The sequence below is a fragment of the Trichosurus vulpecula genome, chromosome 6 (genome assembly GCF_011100635.1).
Source record: "Trichosurus vulpecula isolate mTriVul1 chromosome 6, mTriVul1.pri, whole genome shotgun sequence".
Classification (NCBI taxonomy): domain Eukaryota; kingdom Metazoa; phylum Chordata; class Mammalia; order Diprotodontia; family Phalangeridae; genus Trichosurus; species Trichosurus vulpecula.
In genome coordinates, this window is record NC_050578.1 from 200,187,304 (window position 1) to 200,210,462 (window position 23,159).

The 23,159-nt window shown below is 39.3% G+C and overlaps 1 protein-coding gene across 3 annotated transcripts in view; it reads left to right on the forward strand.

Annotated features, from left to right (window-relative positions):
- The window catches only part of SLC2A9 (solute carrier family 2 member 9), a 313,753-nt gene that overhangs the window by 158,163 nt on the left and 132,431 nt on the right, over positions 1–23,159 (forward strand). For all 3 annotated transcript variants that reach the window (XM_036763747.1, XM_036763748.1, XM_036763745.1), the window contains one exon: positions 11,471–11,581. In XM_036763747.1, coding sequence (XP_036619642.1) covers positions 11,471–11,581 — 111 coding nt within the window. The remainder of the gene's footprint in view (positions 1–11,470; positions 11,582–23,159) is intronic.

A 23,159-nucleotide genomic window follows, 5' to 3' on the forward strand; every position in this document is an offset into this window, starting at 1 on the left:
TTTTTTCTTGGTATGACCCCAAAGCCATGTTTCAGATCTGTCCCTGTTCATTTTTACATTAGTAGAAAGGACAATCATTACAGAATTTGTAACTCTGGTTTCAGAATAAATAGAGAGTGACCAAGGATCACATGGTCAAAGCATTAAAAAGAATTTTTCAGCCTTAAAATTTAGAGCCAAAGGAACCTTATCTAACTAGACTGTTAGGTTCCTCACCTAACCTTCATTTTATAGGTGAGCAGAAGAAAGGTAAAGTGTGAGTTGTGTAAGATCACACAAATTCCTTCATGGTAGATGGAGAACTGAGACCCTAGGGTTCATCTCACTGCAAACATACATACATACATACATACATACCTACATGATATTATTATTTTCACTATTCCATGGTGACAGTATGGAAAGGACAGTGGGGTTGGAGTCAGAGGATCTGGGTTCAGGCCTTACCTTTACCACCACCTAGCTGTGTACCTGTCAGCGTCACCCTCCCCTCTGAGCTGTAGTTCTAGCTCTGTTAAACTGGGATAATCCTATCTACAATGCCTCCTTTACAGGGCTGATGTGGGGACCAAATGGATTAATAGTTATACTCACTTTTGGAAGGTCTGTTTTATATCTATTGCCTCATTTTACAATCTCAGAACACCACTGGACAGTAATCAGGACAAGTTCCTTTTATGTGCTGTCTTCCTTCATTAGAATGTATTCTTCAGGGCAAGGACTTTCCTATTCATTGTTGTATTTCCACTTTCCATCAGCATCTCTGGTTGGTTTGGACTCTATGAAACATCTTACCCACTGGTTTCCCCCAACCCTTTCAGTTTCCTTTTCATTAGATTGTAAGCTCCTTGAGGGACAGAGACTGTCTTTCCTTTTCTTATCTGCATCCCTAGTACCTAGCATAGTGCCTGGCACATAGTAAATGTTCAATTAATATTTATTGAATTTAAAGATTACCAGAAATTAGCACAGTTAATAGTAAGCACTTAATAAATGCTTATTGACTACTTGTGGACTGAATGGGAGAAGGCATTAATCCCATTTTACAGAAAAAAAAATTAAGCCCCATGAAGGTTAAGCCTTAATGTCACATAGTGAATTAATGGCAGAACCAGGACCTATCCAGCGACATTTAATCCAATATTCTTATTCAGTTTTTATATGATGCATCTCATTTTCTAAGTGCTTAAAAATAAATTTTTTGTACTATTTGGTTGTCCCCACCTGGTCCCCTTTGTAGGACATTTTGATGTATTGTACATTTGCAAGGAAGAAACAAACAAGCTCCTTCCCATGACAACTAAGGCCTAAAGAAGGTCATTGTGGAAAAAAAATCCCTAACACTTAGAGCCTCCAGAGGTCGTAGGATTGCAGAACTTTAGGGCTAGACCAGTCCTTTCATTTTCAATGAGGAAAATTAATCCCATAGATGTTGAGCGACCTGCCCAAAATGATGTAGGTAGTAAAGGGCAGAGTCAGAATTTGAACCCAGGTCCTTCAGCTTCGGATCTAGCATTCTTTCCAATTTGCCCTCCTTTGTGTGTGGGTGTGGGGAAGTCTCCTCCTCAGAGACTGGATAACAACTTGTCAGGTATACTATAGGGAGAATCCTTCTTTAGGTATGGGCTGAACTACGTAGCTAGCAAGGTTCCTTCTAACTGAAAATTTGTGATTCCATGATTCTTATGTCCAAATTAAATTGGAGGAAGTAGAGGGAGTTTACTAGGTCTTATAAAAAAGATCTGACTGAGGATAGCATATTCAGAGCCGGCTCCACCAGAACAGTAAAATCTTCTAGATTGCCAGGGAGTTCTGAGACCTCTTTAAGAAGTATGATTTCAGAGTCTGGGATCTCTGGATGGAGAGCCTAATTCCTGGGGGCAGGAGGTGGGGGGCCAACACCATGCAAAACTGATAGGGAGTTGTATTGTCAGCACTGACCTGAAACTGCCCCATTGAATAAGCTTCACTTAAACCAGCTGTGCTTTACTTTCACTGGTAAAGGGAAGAGAAGAGGAGAATATCTTTACAACGCAACCAAGTCAAGTAATTCTTCACTTATGTTGTTGTTGTTGATAATAATGATAGCAGTTAGGTGGCACAGTGAATAGAACACTACGTCTGGACTCAAGAAGACCTCAATTTTACAGGTGAGGTGCCTGAGGCTGAAGGAGATTGTTTTGAGAGGTTAAGTGAAATCTGGCTTCAGACACTTAGTAGCTGAGTGACCCTGGCTGAGTCACTTCATAGCCTCAGGTGCCTCCTCTGAAAAATGGGGATAATAACCTGTCTCCCAGGGTTGTTGTGAGAATAAGGGAGGAAAGGAACACGCATTTATTAAATGCCTACTGTGTGCCAGGCATTGTGCTAGCTGCTTTACCAATATTATCTCATCTGATCCTTACAACGGTCCTAGGAGGTTAATATGAGACAAAATTGGATAATTTGGTGAAGTACTTTGCACATCTTAAAGCTTTACATAAAAGCTAGTGCTTATTGTTATATGGCACTTTGGGGTTTACAAAGTGCTTTATATGTTATATATGTTTATATATCTTGTTTGATCTTCCTAACAAGGTACATATATGTATATATGTGCATATATACGTACATATATGTATGTGTATGTATATGTATATAAAATAATTGCAAATATTTATATAGTGCCTAGAAAGTACTGTGTTTTACATATATATAATATCATTTCTAGATGCTCTACAGACATACATGTATGTACATATCACTTAGTAGTACTTTTAAGGTGCTAAATAAATATTAGCATTTATAATTCCCAGTATTTAAAACTAAGTAATCTAACAGACATTTGTTAAGTGCCTACTGTGTGCCAGGCACTAGAGATTTTATAAATAAAAAGACAGTTCCTGCCCTCAAGGAGCTTACTGTCTAATGGGGGAGATGACACAGAAAAGGAGGCAGGAGAGCAGGGGCGGTGGCGGCTTAGTATTCTGTGGAATTGAAACCAGCCAGAGCAGTGGATGCAGAATGGAATGAATTGAAAGACCAGTTTCTGCCCTCCATAGAGGAAGGCATGGGGAGGAGTTTGGCCCTCCAATCAGAGAGAAAAGGAAGCTGAGGGAGGTGATGTCGATCAAGGCTTGAGTTGAGCTTGGTGTTGAGATTAGCTTATCCTGAGAGGCTCATCTTGTGGAGGAATTGAAACCAGGCAGAGCAGCAGATGCAAAGTTGATGTTTTAGAGGAGGCTCTTGAATAACTGTTATAATAAATTGCATTTATGTAGCATTTTATACCTTATGAGCTAGTAAGAATATATGCATGTACCTATATATATATATATGTATCTCTATATGCATGTGTATGTATATGCACACAAATATTATTATTTTTGTTTGTCCTTAATTCTTTCTGTTTGGTTTTTTTTTGGGTTTTTTTGGCAGGGCAATTGGGGTTAAGTGACTTGCCCAAGATCACACAGCTAGTACATGTGTCAAGTGTCTGAGGCCAGATTTGAACTCAGGTCCTTCTGACTCCAGGGCCAGTGCTATACTCACTGCGACACCTAGCTGCCCCTTGTCCTTCATTCTTGAAGAAGACCATGACATCAGGAAGGTGCTGCCATGACTTGCAAGTGAATTGGATTTAAGTGAGGGAGGGCTGTGCAAAGTCACCAGCCTCACTTGATCTTCTGGAGCCACCTGGGTCCAATGGCAAGATGTAGATCAGGATGACTGGAGATGGCCCCTGATGCAATGGGAGACCTTGACCTTTTTAAGCTAAGGTTGTTAATAGCTACTAGTTTGACTGAGGCAACACCCATTTAGTGATTAAGGCTAGGTAAGAAATGAGGGAGAAAATGGCCTCTATTACCTAGTCCAAAAATTTAAAAAAATCAATCTGGGAGGGGAAGGCCCTTAGAGTTTCTGGCCAAAACAGTAACAATTGCTATTTACATTCACTCTAAGCCAATCAGAGCCCACACAACGACCAAGTGGAAATTGGGCTGGGACCTGTTATTGTACAATTTGCTATTCCTTTTAAATATATAACAATCATGTAAATTTCTTTTTCCTCCCATTTTTTCCTTCTTTTCTGTCCCCTCACCAAACCCTAGAGACGGCTGCCATTACACACAAACACAAACATATGTATATAAAATTATTCTGTACATACTTCTATTTATCAGTTCTTTCTCTGAATGCAGACAGATAATTTTTTGGTTGCCACATTTGCCTTTTGGGAGGGTTCTCCCTGCCCTTTCTCTTTTGGGAACACATTTGGACTGGGGCCCGGTTCCCGAGTAGTGTCTAACAATCCCACCCAACTCCTTCATTTTATAAATAAAGAAATTCAGGCCCAAAGAGATTCAATGAGTTGTCCAGAGTCACACAACTAGGTAATTGCAGATATCACACTGCCTCCCTTTGTGTAGATGGGTAGATAGATATAGGTATAAATATATATATAAATATTGATAACATTTATCTAAAACATAGATAAACAGATAAAATATTTGTCAGATCTTCTTAACCTTGTGTGTGTGTGCATATGTGTCATAGACCACTTTGGCTGTCTGGTGAAACCTATGGACCCCTTCTATGAATAATATTTTCAAATAAAATACAGAAAATTACAAAGGAAAACAATCATATTGAAATAATAAAATTATCAAATATTTTTTAAAAGTTTGTAGACTCCCAAGTTTTTTCAGCCCCAGGAATTCATGAAACCATTTCCCAAGGCACAGATGGGATGTCACCTGCATCCCTATGGGAAGGAGGGAAGTCAAGTATGAAGCAATAGGGTTATCCAATAACTGTATGCACAAGGGAGAGCTGGAGAAGGCTGAGGTAGGAAATATTGATCTTTCACTAAGTGAACCTCTGATTTAATAAAAACTTTATATTTTTATTTCAGTACATACAAACACAAAGAAACAATTGAGTACTTCCTTGGTTCATGTAAACAGTTTCCAGGACTGCTCAGGATGTGAACACCCCACAATCCTTAAACAAGAATGCACTAAATCTCCTTTGTAGTTAATTTTGAAAAATTGAGGCATCCAAGATTTTGGAAGAGGGTTTTTTTTTCCTTTTTTCTTTCCTCAGTCTAACAAGGTTCCATTCAATATGGAAAAATGTAGTCTTACATTTGGGTTCAGAAAAGTAACCTTATAAGTAAAGATGAGGAAGGACTATCTGGACAGTTATTCAGCTAAAAAGAGAAACATGGGTCTTAGTGGACTTCAAGTACATATGATGTGCTGCTGAAGTCAAATGTATTCATAAATATGGACTGTATTGACAGTCACAGTTTCCTAGGCCAGAGAGATGGTTGTTCCAATCTCCTTTGCCTTGTCCAGATAGCCAGTTACCAGGTGAGGAATTTATCAGCCCCAGGGATTCATGAAACCATTTCCCAAGGCACAGATGGGATGTCACCTGCATCCCTATGGAAGGAGGGAAGTCAAGTATGAAGCAACAGGGTTATCCAATAACTGTATGCACAAGGGAGAGCTGGAGAAGGCTGAGGTAGGAAATATTGATCTTTCACTAAGTGAAAGATGAATTGTATATGATTCCAACTTGGGAATGGACACCAGAGGGAGTTGTCCATTGCCTTCTCATTTTCTTAGTCATTCCTTTCCTTTATCCTTTGATATTTCCTACCCAGCTCCTTCTGGGTTGATTGTCATTCCCCATGGAGGGGTGCTCTGTCTGGCAGATGATTCTACTGGCAAGTTATTCAAGTGAATGAGCAGCCTGACTGAAGATGAGGCATGTGCCTGCAGAATCTCCAGAGGCTCATTAAGGTTCACTGGCGGTGACTTGTGGTACTTTTTGGTTTCAAGAGGTAGTGATCAGTTTTATGTGGGGCAAGACAGACCATCTATGTATCCTGAACTTTGTGCTGTCTCAGGTCCATGCACACCCACAGAATGAAATGTTGTGAGAACCAGTGCATTTTTCTCTCCAGGCTTTTATTAAGTACTGTGTATGAGGCTTTCTGCTCAGTTATGGGGTTACAAAGAGAAAAAAAAGACAGTCCCTGCTTTTAAGGAGCTGCTAGTCTCCTGGGGTCTGGGGGAATGATGACATATAAATCATATAAATAGATACCTATAATGTAGAATAAAGTTCATTGAGCTCCAAGGAAAAATTTAAGGTGATAAAAGAAATATTTATAAGGTAGAAAACAAGTTCAGTGGGGAAGAAATAGCAGAACCTCCCCCCCTTTACCCCGAGCAGTCTTTAAAATGTTTGTTGATTGATTCATGGAAGAAATAGCCTTTGAGATGAATCTCGAAGGTTAAGAAGGATTTCTACTGGCAGAGAGATGGAAGGGCACAGGACATGGGGATGGAAGGGGAAGGGTGAGATCAGGAAACAACCAATCCACTTCGCCTGAAAAACAGAGTACGTGAAAGAGGAAAACAATACATGAAAGAAAGCTAGAAAATTACACTGGAGCTAGATTATGGAGGGTCTTACGTGCCAGAATAAGGCTATAGGAGCCACTGAAGAGTTTTGAGCAGAAGATGGACATGGACATATCTAGTCATTAGGAAGAGTGTTTTGGTAGATTGATTGGAAGTAGACAGGGGAGGCATGGAGACCAATTAGAAGGGTCGTCTGAGCAAGAATTGAACTAGAAGGTAGTAGCAGAGAGGGCTGGGATATGTCGCTTTGTCCTTCTTCACGGTCAGAAGTATTGATTAGCCTGGTCATAAACTTTGTGATCTATCACTTGAAAAGCCATCTTAGAAATAAACTTGTCTACAATCTTGATTTTAGTATTGAAATCTAAGTAGAGATGCAAATAATATACTTCCAGAGAAGAAGAGCCTTCACCGCATAGGGATTAATCTACTTAACTTTGGGTCCCTACCCTGGGGCTGAGCTATCCTGACTGGTGGGTGAATGGGGGAAAATTCACATAATCCACTACTAGCCAGCCCTAAACCATGCTTTGCATCCCACCCAGCCATGATTAGGAGACCAGAGCCTCTCCAACTTGAGCATCTGTCCTGTCCCATTTTTAACCATCTCTTCCCCACCTGAGCCACTGATATTCACCCCAGATTCCGGGAATAGCAATAAATTCAATGCCACCAAAACTAGAAAGAGTGTCCAACTCAATTGGGTATGGAATCTATCTTACCCTATAGGAAAGTAGGAAGGAAGGGGATAAGAGAGGAGGGGATGATGGAAGGGAGGGCAAATGCGGGGAGGGGGTAATCAGAAGCAAATACTTTTGAGGAGGGACAGAGTCAATAGAATAGAATAAATGGGGGGTGGGAGAGGGTGGAGGGAAATGTAGTCAGTGTTTCACTGTGTGACTATTATGGAAGTGTTTTGCATGACTATACATGTATAACATCGAATTGCTTGCCTTCTCAATGAGGGTGGATGGGGAGTGAGGAAGGGAGAGCATGTGGAACTCAAAGTTTTTAAAACAAATGTTAAAAATTGTTTTTACATGCAACTGGGAAATAGGATATGCAGGCAATAGCGTATAGAAATCTATCTTGCCCTACTGGAAAATAGAAGGGAAGAGGGATAAGAGAAGGGAAGGGGGTAATCAAAATGCACAGCATCTTGGGGTGGGGGGAGGGAAGAGATGGGGAGAAAATTTGGAACTCAAAGTCTTGTTGAAGTGAATGTTGAAAACTAAAAATAAATTAATTTTAAAAAGAAGGAAAAAAGAAAGGGTGTGCAAATCCACTGTCCAATGGCCTGTGACTCCTTCAACCAAAATCCCCTTTTTATCCCCATTCCCCACTATATATTGTCTATTTTTATGAGGATATAAGCTCCTAGATAGCAGGAATCATCTCATTTTTGTATCCCTAGTATCTAACCCAGGGTTTGGCACATAGAAGGTGTTTATTTAACGCTTATTCATTCAGTCATTCACTCACTGAGACACTATCTTCCTAGGTCATGTAAGGTAGAAGTTTGAAGTAGTTGTAAAGGTAGGCCTAAATCCTTACTATGGAAAGAAAAGGAGTATTCCTGGAAGAGATTTTACCATTTTTCAAACTCATGGTGTTACATCAATTTCCTCAGTGAAGGCCTAGCCTTGAGGTTATCATCCATGTCGCATATCTCTGATAGACGATAGGATAAATAAAGGGAACAGCAAGCAGTCCTATTTGAATGTAATCCAGAGTGGATTGTTTAGCATCGGGACTAAGGTAATTATGATAAAGAACCAGAGAGATACTAGTATGTTTGGGAGTAGCTTCAGCTCCTGAGGCAAGGAAACTGATTTATGACCTCTTGAGACTCTTCCTGTCTATAGCTTAAGCTCCTTCTTGGTCACCACTGGACAGTGAGATGAACCTGTGCGAATGGAGAGGGAAGGGAACTCGATTTCAGCCTCCCCCCCTTCAGGAATTTCCATCTCAAAGTGGATGAAGGGAGAAGGAGGGGTACTGAATACATCTCCAGAGATTTTATGGATTTGGAATCACAGAACCCAAGGCAGTTCGGTGGCACAGTGGAAAGAGCACTGGTGCTGGAGTCAAGAAGACCTGACTTCAAATCCAGATATAGACACTTAACTAGCTGTGTGACCCTGGGCAAGTCATTTAACCTCTACCCGCCTCAGTTTCCCCATAATAGGATCATACTAGCACCTGCCTCACAGGCTCAATGTGAGGGTCAAATGAGATAATTTCTACAAAGCACTTAGTATGGTGCCTGTCACATAGTAGGCGCATAATGCCCATTCTCTCCAATACTGGCTCTGCCATGTGACTAGAGCTTCTTCATCTATTAAATGAAGGGGTTGGATCTAATGACGGGCGAGTTTCCCTTCGCCTCTAGACCTATGATCTTACAATTCACAACAATTAGTACAATGCACGGAAGGTGAAAACAGACCTCACCACCTCTCTGACAGCTCTGTGAAAAAAATAACAATAATAAAATAGCTAAAAATGTATATAATCCTTTAATTTTGAAAAGCATTTTATACATGTTATCTCATCTGAGCCTCAAAATAACCCTGTGAGGTAGGTGTTTTTATAATCCCCATTTTACAGATGAGGAAACCAAGACTTAAAGAAATTAAGGGACTTTCTCAGGATTCAAACTCAGGTCTTCATGACTCCTAGTCTAGCAGTCTAGCTGTGTCAGGGGTAACCAAATGACAAAGGCAGAAAAGACACCTTTAAAGACAAGCAATCGTGTGGGAAAGAACAAACGGCATTGCCGTCATGTGCTGGGAGCCACGCACACGCCCTGGAAGCACATACGGCGTATATGGCTGCGGTTTGGAACCAATACACAGGGCAGTCGGCACTCAGAAGAGGCTATGTCCATTTCAGAAGTAAAAATGACAAAGGCACTTGCCAAAGATCAGAGAGAAGCACACCAGCTCACTCTGAATCCAAAGCACCAGCTTCTGTCCATTGCAGATTGCCAACCCAGCCAAGAAAAGCCAACAGTAGTAAAATTCTATTGCCCATGATCTGATCCTAATCTGGAGTGACAGTTCTGGCCTTGGAGCTCTTATTTTGGGGGCAAAGCAGGGAGCCGTGGGAATGTGCTGATGAAAGTTCATGTAAGGCTGATGTTCCTGGGATAATGCCCATCTGGGGTAGTCCAAGAATTCTGTTCTTTATAAAGAATATGAGCTGATGTCCCTTTTGACATTCAGAGTGGTTCGATCCTAGGAAGAAGTATCCTTAGGAGAGGCACTCCCTGCTTTGGGTTCAGCTATGGGAGCAGCAGGGAGGACCTGGGGATCCAGCCTGAGTGGGTCATATTTCTAAGGAAGCAAATGGGGATGAAGTGTGACTCCAGAGTGGGCTAATGCACCTTGGGAAGTGGAGTGTATTTTTGGAGTTCTTCCCACCTCCACTTTCAAGGAGCTGAACCCAGGGAAGAAAGATGTGCACGGTCATTAGCATCTACTGCAAAAAGCCTTGCTTTCAGTAACAGACAAAAAAACTGAACCAGTGATTTCATTATCACAGGGAACTGCCAAGTAAGGAAACTCTCTACCAATGCATGTCAATTTAGAATCTTAGAGCCCAGAGCACAAGAAATTAAATGACCTACCCTGTCACATAGCCAGTCACATAGTCAGGAGCAGAACTTGAATCCAGGTCCTCAAGGCCAACCATCCAATATACCAGGCTGCCTCTTGGTTCTAGAGGCAGAATGTTTGGGTAGATGAAGTGTAGTTCTGACCTGGAAAGACATTTCTTAAGTACAACCTGAGAGAGACTGAGTTAGAGGGAAACAGCCATTTATTCACCGAACAATCTAGGAAGGCTTTATCTGTTCTTTCATTCTTTTTTTCCCTCTAAACCACTCATTCAATCAATCATTCAATAACTATTTATTGAACATGTACCATATTGTATGAAGGATTAAGATGTCGGAATATGTTAAAATAAAGCTGTTTGATTAGTTTTGGGGAGAGGATATTCCTGATGAGGAGAAAGTTCAGATGCACAGGTGAGAGCACATCTTTGGACAGAAGACCTTCTAAAGGATAGGAGTTGCTATAGTGGCAGGGGGAGAAGATGGGAGTACGGGAGTCAAAGATACTCTTTAATCCGTGATTCCAAGTTTATTTCAATCAATTGACAAGTATTAATTAAATGCCTACTATGGGCCAGGCACTGTGCTGGGCACTGGAGATATAAACACAAAGAATGAAACAATCTCTATCTCACAATGAGCTTACTTTCTAATGGGTGAAACAACAAAGGCATATAAAAATATGTAAAGCACAAATATGTTAATAAATTATATATACATACAGTACATATACATGTATATATTGTATGTGTATTTATGTATGTATACACACAGGTGCACATTATATATAATTTAAATATAAATTATTGGGATGGATATCACTAGTAGTTAGGAGAGGAATCAGGAAAGGTTTTATGCAGAATACAGGGTTTGGGATGCATATTAAAGGAAGAGAGTGACTCTGACATAAAAGTAGAAAGGATGTGGATTCCAGACATGAGGAAAGTCTAGCACAAAGGTGTGGAGATAAGAGATGAAGTGGGATTTTTTTTGTTTGTTTTTTTGTTGTGAGAGAAGTTAGGCTAGTTTGATTTGATTGCAGACCCTAGGAGAGGAAGCAATGTCCAATGATGCTCAAAAGATAGATTTTGAAACTGAGGTCAGGAAAATGCAGGTTTACATCTAACATTTTTTATAGTCAATTGGCATGGAATGCAGTGTAGAATCACAGAGCCTTGGGCCTGAAAGGGATCTTAGAGATAAGCCAATCCAATCCCCTTCATTTTACATATGAGCAAATTGAAGAGGAATGAGTTGTTCACGGTCACACAGCAGAGTCAGGAATAGAATACACATGTCTCTTGATATCTACTGCAGGGATGTTTCTACCATACAACTGTGGGTCAGGCTTGTGACTTCTAGGAGATGCTACTGTGCTTGGATTTAACATTGAAAATACCTCTTACACAAATCCCTATTTTCTTTTTTGATATAGATTTGGTTCTACACAAACAATATCTTTTCTACTGCTGGGATATCTACAGAGAGGATTCCGTATATAACCCTGAGTACTGGTGGCATTGAGATTTTGGCTTCCGTATTTTCGGTAAGTAGTTGCTGGCCACAGCTATGTAATGAAAAACAGTCCTACAGAGTGCAACAAAGCAAGTTTTTCTCAGAACATATAAAGAAAAAAATACTGTATTCTGTCAAGATGCCCTTTTCAAACTGAAGAGACCTTGCATTTTAGAAGATTTCTAAGATTTTCCTTAGAACAGACAAGAACAGTTTTTCTATCATTTGTCTTCATTCTGGGAAAATAATATACTTTGTATCATTGTAGAGCCTAATGGATTCTTCCTATTGATAAATTCCACAGTTTTTTTTCTGTTTCTCTTACTGTTTTTCTCCACCTACCTCTCTTATCTCGGTATAAACCATATGCAAGTTAGACAAGTGCTGGGATATTGAGTATATGCCAAATCAACTTTTGTCCATTTTGGAGAGACTTTTCTTACATAATTCTCTTAATCACCCTGAAACAAAACCTCAGAGTCATCTGGGCTTCTTCCATCTCACTCCACATTCAGTCAGTTGCCAGGTTATATCTGTTCTACCTCTACAGGAGAGGGGTCTTAACCTTTTCTGTTTCACTGCTTTGGCAATCTGGTGAAGCCTATGAACCCTTTTTCAAAATGATTCATTGCCTGAATTTATAACTAAAGGAAATACTAAATTTCACTTTGAAATTAGTGAAAATAAATGAGTATTTTCCCATCCAAATTCATGGACTCCCTGAATCTACCAATGGACCCTTTGGATCCCAGGTTAAGAACCCCTGCTCTGCCATGTGTCTTACCTTCACTTCCTTCCCTCCCTATCCTTGCCACACTTGTTGGCTTGCTCATTATTTCTTATCTGGGGTATTGCAACATACACTTAAATGGCCTCCCTGCCTGCATTCAATCCCCTGTTACATTCAGCTGGCTTTAATAGAGCTAAGCTAGGGGTTCCCAAATATTTTCAATCCTCCATACCCAACTGGCTTTCAATTAGCCTTCCTGTATCCCTTATTCAAAATAAGAGGTTACCATTCACAGGCCCATAAGAAGTTAGAGATTGTTTTTATAAAGAAAACTTTATCTGAAACTAACATTTTCCCAATGTCATAAGGTTGTTAAATGTTTATCTGAATATAGTCAAAAAATTAGTGAGCCCAATGATTCTGTTTCTTTCCAACCCATAGCTTTACTTTCAATATAGTTTTTTGTTTTAATATTTTATTTTTTCCTAATTACAAGTAAAGCAATCCAAACTTGCATTTTTCACAACTTTGAGTTCCAAATTCTCTCCCGCCCTCTCTCTCTTCTCCCTGCATTGAGAAAGCAAGCAATTTGAGATAAAGATTATACACATGCAGTCATGCAAAACATATTTCCATATTAGTCATGTTGTGAAAGAAAACAGACAAAAAAACCCAAGAAAAATGAAAAGAGGGGAAAAAAACCAGCTTGCTTCAATCTGCACTCAGATTCTATCAGTTCTTTCTCTGGAGGTGGATAGCATTTTCTACCATAGGTCCTCTAGAATTTTCTTGGATCTCTGTATAGCTAAGTCATTCAGAGTTGATCATTATACAATTCAATACAGTTTTTAAAGAGATATTGACATTTCATTTTTCTACCTCCTTTTCGTTTTTTCTCCTTCTGGCTTTGATTGAGAATTGAACTGAGAGTCCTGGTTTACAGATAAAAGTTATCAGTAGAATGAAGGTTTGGTGATTATGTTTCATAAGAAAGGGACAGACTTCTCCAAGGGTACACCAAACTTTTTGTAATTTCGTTGATTGGAAATCAATTAGGAGTGTCTGGTTATTGCGGAGATAGATTAGCATTCCCTAGGTCTTTGTTGATGTTTTCTAACTCATTATGACTTGAATGTCATATTCCAATCTCATTCATTTGATTTCAGTCAAATTATTAGGAATGATTATTTATTTATTTCTCTGATTGTCTCAAAATTTTCAGATGCTCTGCAGTGTTCTCTCTATTTTTTACCCAGCTACCATCCTTCACCATATTTTCTCCAAATGAATTTTTTCCCTATGAATGCTACTCATTTTAGAATCTATACTAATGTAAGATAGGTATTTATCAAATAGTCCCCATAACCTTTGACAAGCTTCTTGTGCTCCCTTGGAGTGTGAGAACTCCTGAGCTAGACAGAAGTTAGCTTCAGTTGTCACACTCAAGGACCTCACAAACAAAAGTGAAATCCTGGGCCAGTTGTCTTGATTTTTGTCTTGCCACTGGACTTCAATGACTGTAAGAGAGAGTGAGGCTGATGACTTTGTGCAAATATGCCTCACTTAAATTTAATCCAGAAGTCAAGACATTCATCTTGTGATGTCATTGGTCCTATTCAAAAATGAACAAACAACAACAACGTGTGCTCGCGCACGGGCGCACACACACACACATACACATACATATGTGCTACAGTCCCTACGCCCACCTTTGCAATGAAATCACTAAATATCACAGTATGTGTTACTTTAATTTGGGGGGTCAATAAGTCATCCTTATACTAACTGATAATAGCAGTTATAATAATGTCTTATAGCATTCTAAGGTTTGCAAAGTCCTTTCCCAACATGAGGCAGAGAGTACAAATAGATATTAGCTCCATTTTGTAGATAGGAATCTTGAGTCTCAGAGAAGTTAGATAGGTTCCATCATCACACAGTTAGTCAATGTCAGTGTTAAGATATGAACTTGGTTCCCCTGACTCCAACTCTAGTACCAGGCCACTTCCTGCTAAGCTGTAGGAAGGTTCTAAGTGATGGAGTCCTGTGACAGCATATCAACCAGTTCCCAAACTTCAGTGTGACTATCCAAATGACCTACCCTTCTCTGCTACCCATACTTTCCACTCAAGGTGAGGATGTGCAAGTCCCAGAATTCTGGAGGTAGAAGAGATGGCATACATCTCTCTCTGTGTGCAAACTTTTTAAAAAATGGGTTAAGCAATTAAAATTAGAATGCTACCAAATCAAATTGTATTCAATTCAGAGAAGACCCTCCTTACTTACTCTAGTTGCATTCTAACTCCAAGTTAGGATCTCTTCTGTTCAGTTTTACAGCAGTATTAACTGCTTCAGAAAGATTAAGGTGAATGAGAGTTTTAAGAAAACCATCAGATTTCATGTCTAACAAGTTATACATAACCTGCAAAGCACTAAAAGGTTCTCAATAGGGAGTCCATGAACTTATTTATTTTGATATTTTGATAAAGATAATATAGTTGATTTCCTTTATATATATTCTTATTATTATATGCATTATAAAGTATTCTTTGGGAAAGAGCCAATAGGCTTTACCAGACTACCAAAGGAGTCCATTACACAAAAAGGGTTAAGAACCTCTGAATTAAACAATAAGATACAAAAGAAATAGAGAATGATTCAAGATACAGCCAAATACACAAGAGAGAACATGGTATAGTGCAAAAAGTCAGTGTCATGGAATCAAATGATCTGGTTTCAAATCCTTACTCTGATATTTATTAGCTGTGATCCCAAGTAAGCCTCTCAGTCAAGTTTCATGCAAACATGCTCTGCTTTCCCAATTCCTGATTTCAACTTCTTGTGATTCTTCTTTATCTCTTTCATATTTACAGAATTTCAGAGTTACAAGGGAATTCAATGGCCAGCTAGCCCAACCAATGTATGGGGGAAATAAATCTTCTTTATAACATACCTAAATGTTTTCCATTTAGTTTTTATTGAAGTACTCTTGTATGGGGGAACCAATAACCTCCTGAGGAAACATACTTTTGGGTAGCTCTAATTGTTAGGATTTTTTCCCCTTAAAACAAGACAATATTTGCCTCTTTATAACTTCCATTTATCTCTCCTAAATATGCCTTCTGGCCCACTGCCCAAGGCTTGGGATCTGTTTTACTTGTTAACTTTCTGCTACCCAACATGGAACATGAGAAAAAGGCTGACATGCTTTACCAGTATTGGGCTTATCCAAGAACCTCAGAGAGAAAGTCTTTGTCATCCCTTTTACTATTTATGTGAGCTTGGGCAAGTACACTTTTTTTTACCATGTATACAACACTAATTTTATTTTTTTCAATTAGCAAGCATTAATTTTCCCTTTCTCGTACCTCCTCACCCACTGAAAAAAAAAGGAAAAACAAAATCCTTGTAATAAAAATATAATCAAACAAAACAAAATTCCTATATAGCTATGTCAAAAAATGTGTCTTATTCTTTACCTTTAGCCCATCACCTTTCTGGTAATATTCTTGGTGGGTAACATTCTTGATGACTTTGTGAAAATCTGCTACCTTCTGAAATCACTATTTGTCATTGCATTAATCAGAGTGCTTAAGTACTTTAAGGTGGTTTATATTTACAATGTTTTTCTAGGATAAATTGTTCTCCTAGTTCTGCTCCTTGCCCTCTGCATCAGTACATATAAGTCTTCTTAAGTTGTTTCTGAAACTATCCCTTTCATCATTTCTTACAATGAATACATACACTGTAATTTGTTCTTCTGTTCCCTAATTGATGGACACCCTTTTAGTTTCCAGTTCTTTTTAAAATTGATTAATTTATTTATTTTTAGTTTTCAACATTCATTTCCATAGGATTTTGAGTTCTAAATTTTCTCCCCCTCCCTTCCCTCTTCCATCCACAAGATGGCAGGTAATCTGATATAGGCTGTATATATACATTCTTATTATAGTTTCCAGTTCTTAAATGGGCAAGTCTTTTGAGACTTTCCTGTGCCTTCATTTCAGAATGTGTAAAATGAGGAGGTGGATTCAGTTCTAGATTCTATTCTCATCAAACAGAAGATCTTCATAGGATGTAGTCGGGCATGAAATTCAGTAAGCTAGAATTGTTTGTTGGGTGCTGATTTTGTCCAAAAAGTATCACATGAGGCCTTATAGGAATTTCAGGGTAACAGGAGATTCAGACTATATGTGGCTAAGAGATCACTGTTTACCATCTAAAAGAATAGAAGGATCCTTCAGGGAAAAAAGAAACTACTGCGACTTCCTTGCCTTGGCATATAAATACCTTCATTCTAGAGGATCTGGTGATTAAATTTGAAGAACAGGAATGTATATATAAGTATAACAACCCAATAAAGGCAGCAGAAAAAGACTCCCTAGGAAACCAGCAGTGTCCTTGGGGAAATTAGTGCTGTCAAGACAAACTGAAGAGCAAACACAATTGGCACCACTGGAGCAACAAGCTTAACAATGGTTCTGGTCTGGAGAATGGAGAAATGAAAGCTGGACAGATCGGTTAAAGCATTACCAAAGTGATCAAAGACCATTCAGGTCTCTTTCTGACCTCAGTGTTCACATAGGTATAACGAGAAGCTTGGATTCAGTGATCTTCTCAAAGTTCACAAAGTCATGGGATATCCTTTGATAGAGAGACGTCATCATATAATGTGATTTAGCATTTAAAGGAACCTTAGGGGTCATCTGATACATGGGTTCTTAACCTATTTTTATGTAATGGACCCTTTTGGCAGTCTGATGAAGCCTGTAGACTCCTCAGAATAATGTTTTTAAAATGCATCATATAAAATACATAGGATTTCAAAGGAAACCAAAGTTTAGTGAAAATAATTTTTTCCCATCCAAGTTCATGGACCCCCTGAGATCTATCCAATAAACCCTAGGGGATCCATGGACCCCAGATGAAGAACTCCTTATCTAGTCCAACTTTTTTTCTATTACCTATCAGGAAATGAGGCCCAAAGAGGCAGTGATGTGCTTTCTACTACACAGGGAGTAAGTGATAGAGTCAAGGTCTGAATCTGCTTCCTCTGATTCCAAATCCAGTCTTCTTCAACATGTTGATTCAAGTGGGAGGCAGATTATGCGAGAGAGTGAAGGAGGTAAACAAAGAAATAGTCCAGGTATGTTTAAAAAAAGGGAAAAAAATGATAGATGATAGATAGAGATAGGTGATAGATAGATAGTAGATAGACAGACAGATAGATAGAAAGATAGATAGATAGATAGATAGATAGATATCCTTCCTTGATTGTTAGGGTAATGCTAAAAGAAAGGTTTGGTGACCAAGACTTTTCATATTTCTTACCCATTCCATACGGTGTAGACACCAACATACTTGGGTGAAATAGGACGGGCTGAACCAATAACTTTTCCTGCTATCAGATATACATGATGCCAGTTGCTAGGATAATAATTCCTTGCATTACTCCATTTATACTCATGACCACTACGTAAGGAAATGTGGTGTATTATTCTTATCATTTTCCAGATGATGAAGCTGAGTCTCTAAGGGGGTAAAGTAGCTTGTTGGATGAAGTTGGGGAGTGGGATCTTGAGCCCATGTTATTCCTGCCTTTTGAAATCTTTCCGTTACTTGAAGGCTCAGCGCCAGTGGCACTTCTGCTGTAATGCCTTCCCAGATCTTCCCCCTGCCCTCCCAACTGAAAGCACTTTCTCCTACTCAGATTTTCTTCACTTACTCCCCTTGTATCTTTTGTTTGTTCCCCCATTATATTCCACCTTAGATCATATTTGTTCATGGATGTGTTCCAGGGTCTCTCCATTAGAGTCTATTTCCTCAACTCAACAACCTTGATTGTTAGCAACAATGATAATAATACTAGTATTCACAACAATGAAAATGCTGGTGATGATAGTGAGGATGACGAGGATGATTAGATGGTTCCCTAGACTCAAACTAGTCAAGTCATCCAGCAGTTTGTCTCTCTAACACCTAGGATCTTTCAGAAATAACTCCAGGGTATGGAAGATGAGTGGTATGGTGGATTAGAAAACATTGCATTAGAAATCAGAAAAGCTGATGAATTTTAGTCCCTGTTCTTCCCACGGTGATGCTTCCTTTTCATCTGGCGCCTTCAGGTTTACAAAAGGCAGCTCTTGTGTTCCTCCTACGGAGCCCCTCAGAATATGCAGGCTCAGGAGTGCCCTGGCCATTCTAGTGATGGAGTCAAGGGTGGGGGATTTAAAAAGAGACTGCATCTGAAAATGAAAATGGTGATTAGAGAAATGCTGCTCAAGGCTGCCTGTGAAAGGCAAGTTTTATTGACTTCATTTTACAAGCTAGAAAACAGAGACCTAGAGAGACAGAATGATCTTGATAGATAGTAATTGCCTAGTGGATAGAGGGCTGGGTCTGGAATCAGGAAGATCTGAGTGCAAATCCAGCCTCAGACATTAATTAGCTGTGTGACCCTGGGCAAGTTATTTCACCTCTGTTTGCCCTAAACCATTGGAGAAGGAAATGGCAAATGATCCTAGTATCTTTGCTGAGAAAACTGTGTGGTTGGTACTGGTGTGCTGTGGTCCACAGGGTCATGAAGAGTCGGTTGAGACTGAACAGCAACAACAAATTGTCAGAACCAGGGTTCAAAACTTAGTTTATTTTAGCCTCGTTTCTTTCATCTGTTAAATGGAGAGAACAGCACCTGCCCTGTTTACTTCCCAGGGTTGTTGTGAGGGCCGAATGAGAGAATTAATGTGAAAACACTATGGAAAGCCTAATTGCTATTGGAGAGTAAGGTGAAAAATGAGATGGAGTTGGAGAGAGGAAGAGAAGATTCCTAACATCAAAGCTGAGGAGCCACTGGCCCAACCTCCCATCTTTAAAGATGAGGGGAATGAGACCCAGGGAGGTTTACCCACTTACAGAAAGACACATAAGTGGAAAGCAGAAGAGACAGGAAGGAGTTAGAGAGAAAAATCAGCACTACTAAAAATGGACTTAGAAGAGATTAGCTCTTTTTAGAAGGGCTTTCAGTGGCCAAAATTAGAAACACAGAACAAAGAGTTTCAGAAGAAAAGAGAAAAAGACACAAAATCAGAGCGAGACCTTTTGTGACCTTGATTGAGAGCACAATTCATTTTGATTGTAGGTGAATGACTGGTCCTGCCAGGGAGCAGAGGCAGAGGCTCCACATTGTATTTTGTATTTTGTTTTCAAAATTGGAAACTTGATTTGATCACCTGGGTCCTTATGAGGTGTAGACAATTTCCCCTCCAACATATATCATAAAAATGCTGAAGGAGATTAGCTTTCCTCTTATGGTTCAGTGCTACAGACTTTCACAGCAAGAAAAAAAAAGGTTTTTCATTTTGAAATATATTTCAGCACTATACCATCACAGAATATGTTTTAAAATAGCCTGGCCAAGTTGTAAATTCTCTGCAATCTCTTACAAACTTTTAAATTTAAGGTAGAAGAAGATTTCAATTTAGAAATCATCACTGTTAGGGCAAGACAGAACCATAGACTTTTAGAGCTAGAAGACACCTGAAATCATAAAACATGGGCTGTTAGAGCTGAAAAAGACCTTCATTAGAATTTAAAACACTAAAGGACCTTAAAACTTTAACAAAGAATATAGACAATCAGCTGTCCTGTCTTCAGCAAGTTACTTCCACTGTCTTGTACTCAGTTTCCTTATCTGTAAAAGTGAGAGGGCTGGACTGGCTCTTTAAGGTTATCCTAGCTCTGATTCTCTGACAGTCTTAGAACTTGTAACAAAGGATGTTAGTGTTGGAAACAACCTTAGAATACAGAACAGAGGATGGTAGAGGAGAAAGGATTAGAAGTCATTTAGCACAAACCTCTCTTTTATTTCATGGGTTATTTTTTTTTAGTTAAACTTTGGTGGGTTCTTTTAGAAGGATTCAGTTTCTCTTCCTCCCACCTCTACTCAACACCCTACAATTTGAGAAAGAAAATAAAACAAAACCTCTGTTTTAAGACATGTATGTTGTTCAATTGTTTCAGTCATGTCCAACTCTTTATGACCCCTTTTTGGGGTTTTCTTGGCAAAGATAATGGAGTGGTTTGCCATTTCCTTCTCCAGCTCATTTTACAGATGAGGAAACTGAGGCAAACAGGCTTAGGGGACTTGCCCAGGGTCACACAGCTTGTATACAAACTTCTATTTGAATATCCTATGTATCCATGATCATTTCCCCCTTCTTCCCTCTCCCTTCTCCCTAACCATTGTGTTCCTCTTCCTCTCCCTTTCCCTTCTTCTTTCGTCAAAACATAACAGAACCACTCCCAGGCCTACTGTCTAATTAGACTCCATTTATGATCCTTAATGATGACAGAGTTATGAAGGGATAGGCTATCATCTCCCCATATTAGAATGGAAGGAATTTAGCCTTGTTTATTACCTTATGATTTTTCAGTCATGTTTGCCTATTTATGTTTCTCTTAAATCCTATGTTTGTATTAAAAAGTGTCTACAAAGTCAAACTTCTTTTTTTAAAGATGGGGAAATGGAGTCGAGTGAGATAAAATAATCTGCACGAGGTAATGAGCCAAGGAGCAGCAGGACTTCTAATTCCCAATCCCTTCCCCTTTCCATAGCATCACCATGTCTTCTGTCAGGGCTCGCTATTATATCCCTCCTCAGTGTGAAAACAACTGCTAGAAAGGGTATTCCCTTCTGAGATTGTAATCAAAGGGAGAAAATTGCAGTGACATTTAGGACTCCTGGTGTCCTCGATGATAAGAGAGGATCCTCAGCCAAACGTATGTGATCTCCCAGTCCTTTGAAATGAAATGTCAGATAGACTGTCTTGGAGTGCTGGGCCACGTACTATTTGTTGAGAATGCTGCATTAACCTATTGTAGAGGATTCATTAATTTCTGCTCTTTGCCCTCCATCAATACGAGTTTCTGTAGAAAAGGCATCCAACTGGACTCCTGATTGGCGGGGGGGTGGGGAGATAGGGAAATATGTCATAATGGAAATAGCAGTTTACTGAGAGCCCTGAGTTCTCTTGCCAATTCTACTATTTACTAGCTATGGGATCTTGAACAAATCACTTAATCTTTCTCATCCTCAGTTTTCTCATCTGTCAAAGGGACGTGATAATACTTTCACACTTCTACTTCAGAGGATTATTGGAATTAAGGAGATTTATTAATGTGAGCTGAGAAAATCATCACCACCAAAGTACTTAATATGATTGTCCAATGGGTTAACATCCTAAATAGATATGATTTTGTTAGTGGAATTAACATTAGAGATTTTCCTTCTCAACTGCACCCTACAGACCATGGAACATTTCTGTCTGGCTTGTAGCTGATATCTACTGCACGTATCTTCTCCTATTAGAATGTGAGCTCCTTGGGATCAGGCATTGTCTTGATTTTCTCTTGGTATCTCTAGTATTTAGCACCATATTTTGCAAATAAGGACTTCATTTTTTGAAAAAGTATATTCATTCATTCACTCGCTCATTTTTATTGGAAGCAATGATGAAAATGTGCAATCTCTGTCTAGAGTCTTATGGAAGGAAAGAGTTGACTTTAAGGATCAATTTCTGGCTTAAAAGAATTAGAGACAATTTTATCTGGGCTTGTCTTTGTGTTGCTGTTTCCCGTTAAGTCTGCTTTAGGCAGAGAAAGGCTCGCTGCCAAGGATTGATGGGTTTCTTGAGGCTACCAAAGGAAACTACTTTGTGTTTGGGGGCACCTGAATTATGTTGCTGGGAGCGTCTAATGTTTCCCGTTTCATTAACTTTCACTCTAAAAGATACTTGGGGAACATTCAGAACACTGATGAGAGTTTAGCATACAAAACATCTGAGTAAGCAAGAGGGAAGTGGAGCCATTTCCAATATTGGCTTGAGTTTTATCATATAGGGAAGGACATTTCCAGTCTTCAGAGCCCAGTGGTTTGATCGCATATGCAGACTGACGTAGTAGAAATAAGATGGAATTTGAAGACAGAAGCTGTAGTTTTAAACCTGAGCATGGTATACTGGAAAGAGCACTGAATTTGGAAGAATTGAGTTCAAATCCTAGCTCTTCCCATGTGACTTTGTACAAATTACTTTAGTTCTCTGGGTCTCAGTTTCTTCCTCTGGAAAACAAGATTGTTGGGCTAGATGATCCCTAAGGACCTCTTTAGCTCAAAATCTTCGATCCTGTTTCATCCCTAATTCTTCTCTTAAAGCTGCATCACTCTCCCATTCAATAAATCCCAGTGGCTCCCTATTGCCTCCAGTAACAAATACAGAATCCTCTCTTTGGCTTTTAAAACCCTTTAAAACCTAGACCTTTCTGACCTTTCCAATCTTGTTACCCCTGACTTCCCTCCACATACTCTGTGATCCAGTCACCCTGGCCACCTAGCTGTCCCACTCAGAAGACAATCCATTTTTTAAGTCTGTGCATTTTCACTGATTGTCCTCCATGGAAGAGACCCCATATTCACCTCTACCTCCTGGCTTCCTTCAAGTCTCAGCTAAAATCCTACCTTCTCAAAAAGCCTTTCCCAGTTTTCCTTAATGTTAGTGCTTTTCCTCTGAGAGTATCTCCAATTTATTCTTTCTGCATTGTGTTTGTATGGAGCTGTTTGTGTATTGTCTCCCCTATTAGATTTCTACTCTTCGAAGACAATTGTTTTTGCCTTTCTTCGCATCTCCAGCACTTACTCCAGTGCATGGCACATAGTAGATGCTTAATATATATTTGTTAACTCACTGACTTTTCTTTCAAAGTTACACATCCCTAGTTCCTTCAGGCAATCTTCACATGACATACTGTACAGTTAAACCCCTCACCCTCCTGGTTGCCCTCTTCTGGACACATTGAAGATTATCGATTTCTTTCTTACAATAAG